Here is a 13112-nt window from a genome sequence, read left to right on the forward strand (position 1 = left end):
ATGCTAACAGAGAAACAGTTTAGTATAAATGGGGTATTGTTTATTTCAGGCCCATTTTCCATACAGAAATCATTGTATGCAAGTGATTATGCATTCACCTACAAAAATTGAGACAAAATGGTGTTCCCTTCCATTTGACTTTTCTTAAAAATCATATTTATCCAAAAATTAAATATTCTATTGAGTAAAAAAAAAATAATAACAAATGCACTATCTGATAATGCGAAAAATAACCATAACAAATGCATCATGTTTTTAATTGATAGTAATATCATCAGCAGTTGAAAGGGATTTTCTAACCAATTCAGGTTTCTATATAGCCCTTCACATAACTAATATGGTTTTAACATTGTAAACCAAGTTTAAATTTCCACATTTAAGGGACTAAAAATTTATGTCTCGCCCACACCAATACCTAGTTTTACAGAGGGATGTAATATCCCAAAGCAAGATACAAGGTACTTGGAAATCCTGGTCCTAACCAAGACATAAAGCAAATAAATTGCTGGAAAATTATCCTTTATCCACAACAGCTGAGATACTGACAGAATGTGAAATTAGTAAATAAAATCCTTTCCTAAGCAATGACACCTATTGGCACAAGTAACAACCTACAAGGCAGAGTGGTGCACTTGCTGCCTGTTGTATGTGAGGAGGAATACTGATGGATTTAGCATAATGAGCAGGTATCCAATGATTCTTCACTCCAGTCTTGGCACAATGTAAGATAAACAAGCCAGCCAAAGATCTGAACATGTTCCATCTTACGCATACATACGCATGCACAGGAACATGATGAGAATGCCATTAAGCCTTCACAGAAAAAATGCAGCCAGCAACTGAACTTTCTAGGAAAACTGGAAGTAAATTTCACCAAGTACATTATTCAGTGAACAGGATTTGCTGATCTTTAGTGTAGAGTCAATAGAATGGCAAAAACAAAAGGTTCTGGATAATCTTAGATTTCCCAGAGAATACAAAGGTATTAGCTAACAAGAAGTTACAAGTGGAGTACATTTAGGACAACGAAGTGGAAGAAGAGTAATTCAGAAGGAAGCTAAAAAAACAAAACAAAACACAACAGAAAACATGAACAGGTGAACAGCAATACCTTATTCTTTCCTCCTCCGTTTTTCTCACCATCTGGTCACGGTATAGGACTTCCAGAACAGCCTCTCGTTCCAATTCCTTAAGGAAGTTCAGATTAAATTCACAGGCCATTTTTGCCAAATTTCACTATTTCACTTGTTTTGTAGACTCCTGTTCTATGGCTTCCACTACATCCAGAGCGATGTCTGGGTGTTTCCCAAATGCCTGTGCTCTTACTTGACGAGTTTCACTGTGTCATACCCTTGAAAAGAAAAATAACTGTCTGTCTTTGCACAGATCACCATTTAAGTGTCTCTGCTACCAAAGAGTATGAACAGTTATCCAAGTCACAGCAGTCTTGACTTTCCATATGCCCTTTAAGTTCCTTTTCTTTTTTCCACTGAAAACAGTTCCAAAAGAGATGAGAGCTTCCGGATATGGCTTGAACTGGCACCAAATGGAGGGACAATGAGATGGTGTAAAGGAATGGCAGAAATGGTTCAGGTTTCTTTATTTAGTCTTGTGGATTTGAGATTTCTGAGCCTAAGGGAAAAAAAAAAAAAAAAAACACCAAACATTATCTCTTCTCATCTCTTCATGACATTTCAAATAATGTGAAGGACACATTTTATTATACTCAAACCTTTCATGCAGTAATTCAGACACAGGAGAGGTTTTAAGACAGTCCTATTCTTCAGAGAGGCTCACCATATTGTCTTGTAGCACTCAGGCACATTTTTTGTACAGTCAACATAGAACAACCAATAAAATAAAGCTTAAGTCAGTTTTGAATACAGGCTTACAGGTCCCATGACTCTCATACTGCTTGAGACAAAAAGGAAAAAAGAAAAGACCTCTAAGTCACTTCCATCAGTTACCTGTGTCTGTTAAGTCTAGATAAACAATTTGATACCAAATAATGCTATTCTCTTTGCTAATACACAGAGACACAAAAAAGTTAAGATATATACTATTTCCAGCTCAGTGAACTAATGATTTTGGTCCCAAACTGATAAAGTACAAATATATGCAAGTATAATGTTGAAACAGAATCACAGCTGTAGTTTGGATATATTCTGTGACCTTCACCTTTGCAAAACCCCACTAAAATATAAAGTAATTTTAACATACTTTGCAGTAAAGTCAAGAAAGAAGATAATTATTCAACCTAAACCAGTTTACACCCCACATTAATTTTTGATATTACTGTCTAACCTTTAGTGCATATTACTAGAAATGTAAGACAATTCCACTTATGGTACACCAATATTAAAGGTGTGTATATGAAAACTGGTTTAAGTGTTTCAGACTTAATCTGAAGTAGATACACATGGTCAGGCTCTAGGCAGGTGTGGCCACTGGGACAGAAGGGAAAAGCTTTCCCAAAGCAGTTACTGATGTTTCACTGATGGACCTCAGCTGAGAATCTGACCAACCATCTGCATTGATGGATCATTATTTGCAAATGCTAAGTTTTAACCTTAAAACAAACAGCTAAACCACCAAAAGAACCCACAAAAACTTCAGATATATAGTGACAATGCATTTTTGTCAGTGCAGGGAATTACTTTACATGCAGTTAAGTTACTTGATTGTCCACCAGAAAAAGCAGAGGGTGATAATACATTTATACATAAACAGGTTGCATTCCATTTGTCTATGTATTTTTTCATTAAACCCTTCAACAGACACCAAAATTTCACAGAAGCTTGAGTTCAAGAAAAAAAAAAAAGAGTGGTTTCCTGTGGAAACAAAAGAGACAGAGATAGGCATAATCATGTTTTATTTCCTTACCAACTGCAATTTCACAGGAAATTACTCATTTGAAACATAAAAAGCCTGAGCAATTTTTTTTTACACAATAGATGTCATTTTCAAAGGCCCCTGCATCCTTCACTTCATCTTTTAACTTATAAATACCTCCTGGGATTGATGAGCAAGTTTAAAACCATCAACTCCATTTAAGTCAAGATAATCTAAAGAGGAGTCAGTACAAACTCTGGTGTCTCTGCCCTACAAAGGACACCAAAACATCTATTAGAGGGCAAGCCACATTTGCATAAACTCCTAAGATTTTGGGCGTATCTAGAACACCATCAGAAAAATCCCACTGAAGCATCAGTAAAAGCTAACAAGTGCATGACAGTCAATACTACATGGATTCTATAAAACTCTGCTCTGGTAATCTTATAGAAAATACATGAATGTTTTAAAGAGGTATTAAGAACGTGCCACAGCAAAACAATTACAAAGAGCAACACATGCAGTTAAGCAAGTACAGGAAGAGTTGCTGATGTCTCCTTCAAATTATTTTTAAAAATCTAGCTGAATAATGAAGTAGCTTTAAGAATAAATAAAGTATTAGAATATTACAACCCTCAAAATGAGAGATAATCCTTGGCCCCACAACCAACTTGAATTTATTTCACAGAGGTGTTCAAATTGGACTGAAAATTTCTCTACCATTGTGAAATAAGAACTTTTCTCTTACACCAAAGCTGTCTGCGCTAGAGTAGATTTTTGGCAGTAATGAAGAAGTGTTTTCAGCAATGACCCTGTTTGACAAGAAGAAAACCTCAAAACTTCAGAGATGCCCTTCTTTCATGTTCTCCCATTGAACCCAGCTAGATAGCTTTTACACAGTCAGCTAACCTCAAAGCTGAGCATCTTCTACATTAAACCAAAAGTAGCAGCAATCTCTTCAGTAAATATCACAACGCTTCTTCCTTTTCAGCACAATGTTCATAAAAATATTCTGTTCAAGCATTTAAGTTATATATTTATCATTATTTATTATTGCATTTTGTATTTAAACTAATGCAGGGTCAGGCAGCTTGCAGATGGATCAGTAACTTCTTGAAAGTATCATAAGAAATCCCAAAGCTATTGTAAGGGAGAAGGGATGTCAAATGTGGATACACCTTAGGAGGGAGATTCAAGCATGCAGAGTACAACCTCAAAAAAACATGCTTTTTTTTCTATCAGGATAAAATAGTACTCAGTTCTGTTACTGAAGATCAAGCAAAAAGCCTACCTTACACTAGATTAAGTTTGCAAAAACAGCTTCTTTTCTAAACTTTTAAACTTAAAAAATTACTGGCTTAGCAAGCTTTTCCTCAAAGCAATTTTACAAGTAATGTATTATTGATCTCCTTTCAGATCCTTACGCATCAGCGAACCAATGTCAATTAAATAATTATTAATTAACAGATCTTCTAAAGTCAGTCTTCATTTACTTGGGGTAATTGGATTACTTTATCCATTAACCCAGAAAATGGCTATGACACCTCAGTAGCAAGGAACAGATTAAGAAAGTTCAGAGTGGAACCAGTCTCAAAAGCTACTGCAATTTGTGGCTGTTTTCTATTCTGCTGAGACCAATCATATAAATTCATTCTTAGTTATGAAAAGTACAAATGTTATTTTGTACTACCTGGCTGCAACAGTTTAGCTTTCACATCCCTACACGTGCATATGAAAATTATTAAGTTCTTTGATAATGATTTACTAAAATTCAGTCTGTGATATTGATAACATCCACCCCAAAATTCAGAGTAAAAATAAAACCAAGTAACTAAACCTAACCCAAACAATTAAGTTGCAGGTGTGGTTTTTCATTAAACCTTTTCCAATTTGAAAAAACCCTGCCAGTAAATAAAAATGCATCCTCCTGTGCTATGCCATACAGAATAGAGTAAAATTATGTCCTTACCTCTTCAGGAGCCATCAAAGAGAGACATCAGGAAGTAAACTACTTATAAAAGATGAGAAGCAGTCTTACTATTTAATTATCTCTCCTTAAAGAAATCTGGGGGCTGTTCTCCACCCCCTTTCCTTCCTCTGGGCACTGATACCGCTGATGGATGTTCAGAGGAGCACCCCAAAACAGCTGAAAGCAAATGCGCTCAACAAAGAGCTCAAGTGTTACTTGAACTTTTGCCAGGTCTCTGGTTTTATTAGCAGCAACAAGCAAAGATATTTGTTTTTCTAACATTAAAAGGAGACTCAGCACAAGAGACTACAAGAGCTGACTGATACACCAAAACATGCTCAGTGTTCAAGCCACACACAGGAAGAGAAGTGGCTTTGAGTTATATTTCTTTTTCTAACACCCTAAATGTGAAAATACTTCTAACCTCAATATCTCCAGGACTTGCACAGAAAGCTTGGTTTGTATAATATACAGCTCTTTACTGAAAACAAAACAGTTTTCTATTAGATCTATAAATAAAGCAATTAGCCTAGATAAAAATTCAAGAGAATTCAGTTTTTATGCATCTGCAAGAAGAAGAAAGTTATTTTACCTTATTACTGGAAACCTGATCTCAGGTAACAATTGAAAGTTAAAACATTATTCAGATTGGACATCTTAAATCTACCACAGAATTAAGCGTGGGTAATGAAGTTCAAAATTACATCCTAATTATTTCTAAGTCTGGAGAAAAGAAGAGGTTATTCTTACAGCTCGAGCTCGTTTCTTGTTCCTGGCTCTACCAAACTGTGCATATAACACAGAAGCCCTTCTTAACTGTTTCAGGTGTTTTAAGATTCGTGATTTCTAGTCAAAATGAAACAAAGCACAGCAATTCTACTCACATGGCAAAGTGCATGTTGTTCCCCTTCTAAAAAAACTGCATTTTTATAACCTCATCAAGCTAAATAGGTTCAAACATTTCCACCTGTGTATGTCAAGTTTAACATCATGGAAGACAAAGCAGCTGTTAGTGGGGCATAGAGCTATGCATGTATGCACCATGTTTGGATAATCTGGGTCTTAATTTTAGGCAAAACTTTAACTGAATGGGATGCCAAAAGTAACCTGAGGCTTCTAACTACCCAGTGACAGATTAATTGTACCCCAAATCCAGGTTGCAGAACATTAGCCCTACTACCAGTTTCCCCCTAATATTTAAACAAAGCCTTAATTGCCACATATTTACCTCATTGTATTTTTCCCTCTCATCCCTGGATGTGGGAAACTACTGTATTTTATACATGCCAAGAATATAACCAAATATACAGCTGTTTATGCTTTTGCTCAAACAAGCACCACTTGTTCACTCTTACCATAGTCCTGACCTTTTTGTCTCTGTTTTTTGGAAGCAGCAAGCACAAGACTTGGAATGGAGCTGAGGATGTGCTTGGCACCCAGCCACAGTCCCATTGTATCCCTCCAAAGCGAGCGGAGCTGGTGCTGCCCGCAGGGTGCCCACAGAGCCCCAAAGTGAGGTGGCTGGTCAGGGTCTCCTTTTTCAGGAAAAACAGGAGGCAGAGCCTGACACAGGGCTGGAGACAGGATCAAAACTGTTCAGTCAGCACGCTCAGGCCCCAGAGCTGTAACTCCCTCAACCTTCTTGAAATACAACGCCCAAAACTGGATACAGCATTCTTTGCACAGTCTTACTGTGGAGGGCAATAGGAATACTGCTTCCAGGCTCTATGTCCTTTTCAAATATTTTTCTTTTTTTTTTTTTTTTTTTCTTAATGGCACCATATGAGAAATTGAGATAAATTGTACCTAAACACCTCCCTACTCCACGTGTCTATGGAACAGCTACTGAGTGAGCTGGTCCTGCACTTGTGGGGCTGGTTATTCCTGCTTCCACATGGCCCTTTGCACTTGTCCCCAGTAAGTTATTTCTTCCTCCATCCAGACGCTTTCTGCAACTCATCCAGGCCCCTCCGAGCCTGAACAGCATCTGCTACTGCCTGGAGCATCTCTCAGGGCTGGTAGCATCAGTGATTTAGACACCTGCAAACACTGCACACACACAACATGCAGGAACTGTGACAAGGGTGACCTTTAATTTCATTCTCCTGGTTCTTGCTATGTCTGCTAAAAATCATGCCATCTGCTTAGGACTCTAAGAATTCAGATATTCTTCTGTGGTGGGCTGACCCTGTCTGGATGTCAGATGCTCACCAAAGCTGCCCTGCCACTCCCCTCCGGCTGGGTAGGACGGAAAAGACAGGCGGAGCTTTTCTACTTTTAAATTTTCCCCAGTTTGTGACCTAGGCCTTCTTTTCAAGCTGTTCACAGAAACAAGAAGCAGATCCTCCTTCCCTCCTTGGGGAGCAGAGCAGGACCTCCCAGGGAAGGACCTCTTGGATGGCTGAACACGAATGCCAAGCTGTAGGTACGGAAAGCACAGCCGTGGCAAGCGGCCCCCAGGCTCTCTCAGCCACGGGCTCCGGGACGTGTGACAAGAACAGCACGGCCCAGCCGAGCGCCATCTCCCGCCCGGCTGCCGGCCGCCGTCACTGTGGCAACGGCGCCATCTTGGAGGCCGCTGGCCGGGCCCAGCCGCGGCGGCGCGGGCGCGCAGGCGCAGTGCGGGCGGCGCGGGCGCGCAGGCGCAGTGCGGGCGGCGCGGGCGCGCAGGCGCAGTGCGGGCGGCGCGGGCGCGCAGGCGCAGTGCGGGCGGCGTGGGGGCGGTGCCGGGGTCGGTGGCGGCGTGAGGGGCTGCGCCGGGAGGATGGAAGAGTTCCAGACGGGAGAGGAGGTAACGGGATGGGGACAGGCGGAGCACAGCTTCCCGCCTGGCGTCTCCTTTCAGAGCCAGTGGAGGGTCTCAGGCGGTGTACGTCCGCCCCGGGTCCCACCCCTCGGCGTCCCCCGCCGCCATCCCTGTCGCTTCCCCCAGGGCGGAGCCGCGTGTCCCAGGCACCGGCGGCACACGGGCCAGCCTTTGTTCTGCCGCCCCGGGAGCCGGCCCCTTGTCCGGGTGTTCACTGGGCTCCTCGGCTGTGGCTCCAGCCCCTGCTGGGTGGGAGTGTGGCCGGGCAAAACCCGAGCAAGCTGTTTCTGTGCGGAAAGGAGTGCAAGCCTCTCGTCTGCGTGTTACAGGCGCACGGATGGGGCGTCACACCCCGTTCACGGAGTGGGATAAATCAAGGGTCTCAGTTTATCATCGTGCCAAATGACCCCCTGTTGTTCCCCCGCAAACGCAGTGCTGCTTTTGCAGAGGGACGGTGTCACTGAGCTGTGACACTTGAACATCCGCGGTGTGACACAATAGCGAAGCAGCGAGAGGGGCGAAGGTGTGTCAGGCTTGTTCCCCTTCTAAAAGCCTCGTCGTCATGGAAGGCCTGGCCTGTGTTACAGTCACGGACTGTTTGGAGTTCTTTTAAGTATATAATTAACATGCTTGAACATAATTCTTACAGCTGTTTTCAAAAACGTTTTTAGAATTACTGAAGGGTATAGTGCTGCTCTGCAGTTTGTATGTGTTGCCCCTTTTAAACAAGGTGTTGGAAACGTTGGATGCTTGCTTTGTGCCGAGAGGGAATGTAACCGATTTTTTCCTCCTTTATTTTTTAATCCAAAAAAAGTTCTTATGTCACCTTATTAAAAGATGATATAATGATGAAACGGGTAGTGTTGTGTTATTTCATAGTTCAGTTGTAGCACATATATCCCAAATTTGGATATCAGAAATTTATGTTCATTTTTGTCATTACAAGAAAGGAAGAAGGTTGAAAAGTAACATCAGCCCTAGAAGTGAATTCTCAAATCTCTCTTGTTTCAGTACAAATTAGCTTTCAAAATACCTTTGAGAACTTGGGCTGGATTTAAATAATTTTACTTTGGTGTGAACCATGTTTGTACTCACTCAGGCATTTCTGAGCAGATCTTGTGAAGAAGAAAACTGCATGTGGTTTAGCATCTTGCTTGACAGCAGTCTTTATGTCTGCCTGCATAGCATGTGTGCCCTATTCTTAGGCTTTGTGGGAGAGAGTGGTTTTTGATAATTGTAGCTCTTACTTGGTTAAATACACTGGTGCAGCTTAAAATGCAAGCACCTGTAAAATGCAGTACTATGAAAATAAATGAGGCTTGTTAAAATTAAATGCAAGTCAAGAAGATGAAAATAACAAGCAATTTGCCACAACACATAAAAGCTTTTAAAAATGTTGAATTGTACCTCTAGATCGGTACAGAAAAGGAACTGCCCAGCTTGTTTCCCAGGATGTGCTGTTTCTTCTGTCATGGAGAATGATCAACTCTCATTTTTCTGAATATCACATGTCATTGAAGCTGGCTAGACTGGTGTAACTGCATCCTGCCTGCACACCTGAATTACACTGTTGTTTATTTCTATCAGCTGGAGAAGCTGACTGACCTCCCAGTGAAAATCCAGTCAACAGTTGACACCTGGTTAGGTTCATATTGACATTCTTACTCAATCAGTTTGCCTTTATGTGCTCCTCTTCTGTCCTGGTTTGTGAGGTGAGGCTGCGAGACACCAGCGGTGACAGGGTGGGGCGTGAGTCCCCTGTCAGTGCTCCCTGGCCCTGTAAGTGGCTGCCCCAGCAGAGGGGACAGCTTTTTCTAACCCCCTGACATGGGAGGCAGCAGGAGCAGAGGGAATGAAACATAGACTATTAACCATACATGTAAATGGGTGGTAATTTTAAGATCAGTAAAATGTTGGGGCCTTCACTGTCTGATTCCGCGTGCTTAACTTCTGCTCCCTGGAGACTGAATGTCCAGTGAGCTACATTTCCCCTTTGGTTTCCAAGGGGCAACTTTCTTATCCTAGGCTGAGACTGTCAAGGCAGTTCTTCCTTCAGCTCTGCACTGATATTTTGTCCACATTGGTGCCCTGGAGGTGTGGGTTCCATTTAACTGCCAGCTGAGGTTATCTCCGTGAGCCCGCTGTGATGTACAGACACTAGTGCTTGTTGGGAAAGGGAATATATGTGTACACAAGGGCCATACATGTTAATTTAAAATGCTTCCAAGTTAAAATCTGAAAGCTTTCTTGACTCAAAAGGCCAGCCAATACTAGTTCATCTCTTACTTTTCATTACTTTTCTAAGAAGGTTAACTTGACTGGGCTGAAGGAGCTAGAGTACATATATATGCAAATAAAGGCAGACTTGGTATCTTTTGACTTGCCAGAAATCTGACAAGCATAAATTAAATTTCTGGTGCATGTTATTAATAGAGCTTGAATATTATAAACAGAAGAATGTGTCCACTCATTATTTAAAATTCTTCTATTTCTTTTGTAGGCTTCCTTTCTTGTTGATGAAGTCAGCAGCATCATTAAAGAGGTAATGTAAATTCATTTTGTTGGTGTGGAAATTTCATATGTTGAATGCTGTGTACTAAAAGGCATTCAGTAAAATGTGGTAACTGATATGTAATAGATTTCTAGGCAGGTTGCTGTCAAAGTACAGGTAACTTGGTTAAACCAGTGTATGGACTTTAGCAGAAATGATACCAAGCTTTAGCTGTGATATATATTGAAAATCGAAGTAATTTCATACACTCAGCTCTTGTTGCAGCGCATCCCTATTACAATTTGTAGGGGATGTTTTGTGTTAAACACCATAGAAATAGATTTTGTGTTTTAGTAAAATATAGGAGTTTTTTGTAGACTGTCTGCATATGCATGTTACTGTGTTCTTTTGAGATGCTTTACTCCCAAGTGAATTCTTGTTTGTTTGCAATGATTGAACTATTCTTGTTGCAAAGAAACATGAATTTTTGGGCTGGAAAATTTCTAGCAGGATTTGGAATTCCTCTTGTAGACTAGTGCAGTCTTTTTGTCGTTGCAAAATAACTGTATAACTCTGTAAGTTGCATATACTGCTTTAATACATGGTCCTGTCTCTTCTGAATTAAATTTTGTGGTTATTTTTAAAATAATTTCTATGATGAAAAATGTGCCAATGAAAAACATGTAGGTTTAATGTACTTTTATTTATATCTTAAAGGGAAACTATCCTCATAAGTAAAACTGATTATTTGGCTGGAGGCTTATGCTCTGTTAGTAACTAGCAACTACATGGGTCTTCTGTTTTAGTCCAGGGGTTTGTCTCCCAAAAATTATTCTGCTCAAAAAACTGGAATTTATTTCCATAGAAAAATATGAGTGAATGAGCTATTGTACTGTGCCTTTCTAAATTCTCTTCAGGACTGTTTAAATGCAGTGCCCTTTTCATAACTATGAATGTAGGACTTTACAAATAATCTTAAATATCACAAAATGAATAGAGCATGGGATCTTTGATGATTTTTCCTATGCCTGGCTTGGACTCTGACCTGCATGTTTTTAATAATTGAAAACACTTCCAACAGCAAGTGTGGACCAGCAGTATTTAGGATTTTTCTGTGGTTATGGGGTCCATGTTGGAAGGGGTTAATGGGTGCCTTGCAGTTGACAGCAGTGCAGCTCCTTGACCCGTTTGTCCCCTGCAGGCCATAGAGGGTGCTATCGGTGGCAATGCCTACCAGCACAGCAAAGTGAACCAGTGGACAACAAGCGTGGTGGAACAAACCCTGAGCCAGCTCACAAAGCTGGGGAAGCCCTTCAAGTACATCGGTGAGTTCAGCTTTTGTTTTTTCTCTAAAAGCTGGGACAGTCAGGTGCACCAGTAGGCAGGGGATGGGGGAAGATATTAGGAAGAGCCTTGTCTGGAAACTGCTCACAAGCATGCATGTTTGCTTGTGTATGTGTGTGCTAAGCTGAGCAAAAATGAAGCTAAATGCTAATTAATGTTACTGAGAAATTAATCAGAGCTTCTCTACTGAATAACAGTGACCTGTGTGATTATGCAAAAGAATGGTGCTGGGCTACATACAGCAAGCTCTTGCTTCTGGGACAATTCCAGTGATGGTAAGAAAAACAACTCTTGGATTTTCCAACTAGCAGCTTAATGCCAGTCTCTTTAAGAGTAGGCAGCATATTTTTCCCTCTTCCCAAGTTTGTAATTTTGGAGTAATAGAATACTGTTAGGTATTTTTTCCATTTGGCTGTGATGCTAACTGGGCTGTATATTAAATGCTTGGCTGTTGTGAAAGCTTCATTTCGAAGATTCTTAAAGGAAACGTATAAAAATGCATATGGGGCATGCATGTAATCTCTTTAACTTCCTTCTATTTCTGATACCCTTATTTTTGTATTTGCAGGAACCTGCACTGTGAGATGGGAGAATAAGACCATGTACTGTATTGTCAGTGCCTTTGGACTTGCATTATAATTGCCTTGTTCGTTCTCTTTTCTATTCCATCTCCACTCAAACTGTGAATACCTGAACAACTTGTTTTTAATGCATTTTTTAGTAACTTTTCTTCAAAGGTAGATATTTGAAAACATGCTGTTACCTGTTCTATGTTTGTACCTAGTACCATACCAGTATTTTCTATACTTTTTTATCACTTAAAGACTTCTCTTCAAGGTGCTAATACTGAAATCTGCTGCAGTGTAAACACTTTCTATAGATTTCTTTTCTTAGACCACTGTAAATGAGACACTGACTTTCACACTTCGTACTTTTCGTTAGCATTAAATTATTGAAATTCATAGCCATTGGTGTGATTCATTTAATCTTAAAATCTTTCATTACTGGGGGGAAAAGTTTTTCAATAATTTTTTCAATTATCTTCAAGATAGTTGAGGTACACACCACAATGTAAAGCATTTACATAATTTTGCCAAAGTCACTACAAAGTTGCAAGAAAACTAGATTATATTTATCAAAAAGTAACTTGGCTGCATTTTTGGGAACTGTTTATCTTTTTGTATGGTATTTAGAGAATGGAACAATATCTACCTTCACTGAACAAAGGTAAGAAATTTTTCACATTCTGTTAAGAGAGCTTTAGTATGGGTTCAGTCTTCAGTCAGAAATGATACAACACCTGTAAGAAGAAAATATTTAAATCAGATTGAGTAACATGTCCAAAACAGTCATAAGGGTTAGAGAGAAACTTGACATGAAAAGAATGAATCTTTGCTCTCTTGAGTTGCTAAGGAAGTTTTATCATCTGGATGCTTAGATACTTTTTCTCCTTTCCATCATGCCAGAATGATGCTGGCAGTGTAGTTACCTACTGAACTATTTATTTACACTTAAAAGAAACAGTTTTGTGCACTTTGAGTCAATATTTGCTTCTTTGGTCAAGCCATTCAGACATTCCTTGTCCTTTGTTCATGTTAATAATAGCAAATCCCTTGGTCTTTTGGTGTTTGTGGGTTCGTGCATATGCTGAGCTGCAAAAAAAACCCAAC

At 40.0% G+C, this 13112-nt stretch overlaps 1 protein-coding gene across 1 annotated transcript; it reads left to right on the plus strand.

Annotated features, from left to right (window-relative positions):
- The first annotated feature begins 7488 nt into the window (after positions 1 to 7488).
- DYNLT1 (dynein light chain Tctex-type 1) lies at positions 7489 to 12406 on the plus strand. Its single transcript, XM_021540429.3, has 5 exons — positions 7489 to 7592; positions 10108 to 10149; positions 11300 to 11423; positions 11640 to 11717; positions 12011 to 12406. Exons 1-5 carry the CDS (start codon positions 7566 to 7568, stop codon positions 12079 to 12081), a joined length of 342 nt encoding a protein of 113 aa, XP_021396104.1. The 5' UTR covers positions 7489 to 7565; the 3' UTR covers positions 12082 to 12406.
- Positions 12407 to 13112: the final 706 nt, after the last annotated feature.

This window comes from Lonchura striata, chromosome 3 (assembly GCF_046129695.1).
Source record: "Lonchura striata isolate bLonStr1 chromosome 3, bLonStr1.mat, whole genome shotgun sequence".
NCBI lineage: Eukaryota > Metazoa > Chordata > Aves > Passeriformes > Estrildidae > Lonchura > Lonchura striata.

Excerpts from the sequence above, each read along its gene's own strand:
- DYNLT1 (XM_021540429.3), top strand. The coding sequence starts at position 7,566 with ATGGAAGAGTTCCAGACGGGAGAGGAG. Across the intron at positions 10,150-11,299 it reads TCAGCAGCATCATTAAAGAG|GCCATAGAGGGTGCTATCGG; the intron begins GTAATGTAAATT and ends TGTCCCCTGCAG. Across the intron at positions 11,424-11,639 it reads GAAGCCCTTCAAGTACATCG|TGACCTGTGTGATTATGCAA; the intron begins GTGAGTTCAGCT and ends ACTGAATAACAG.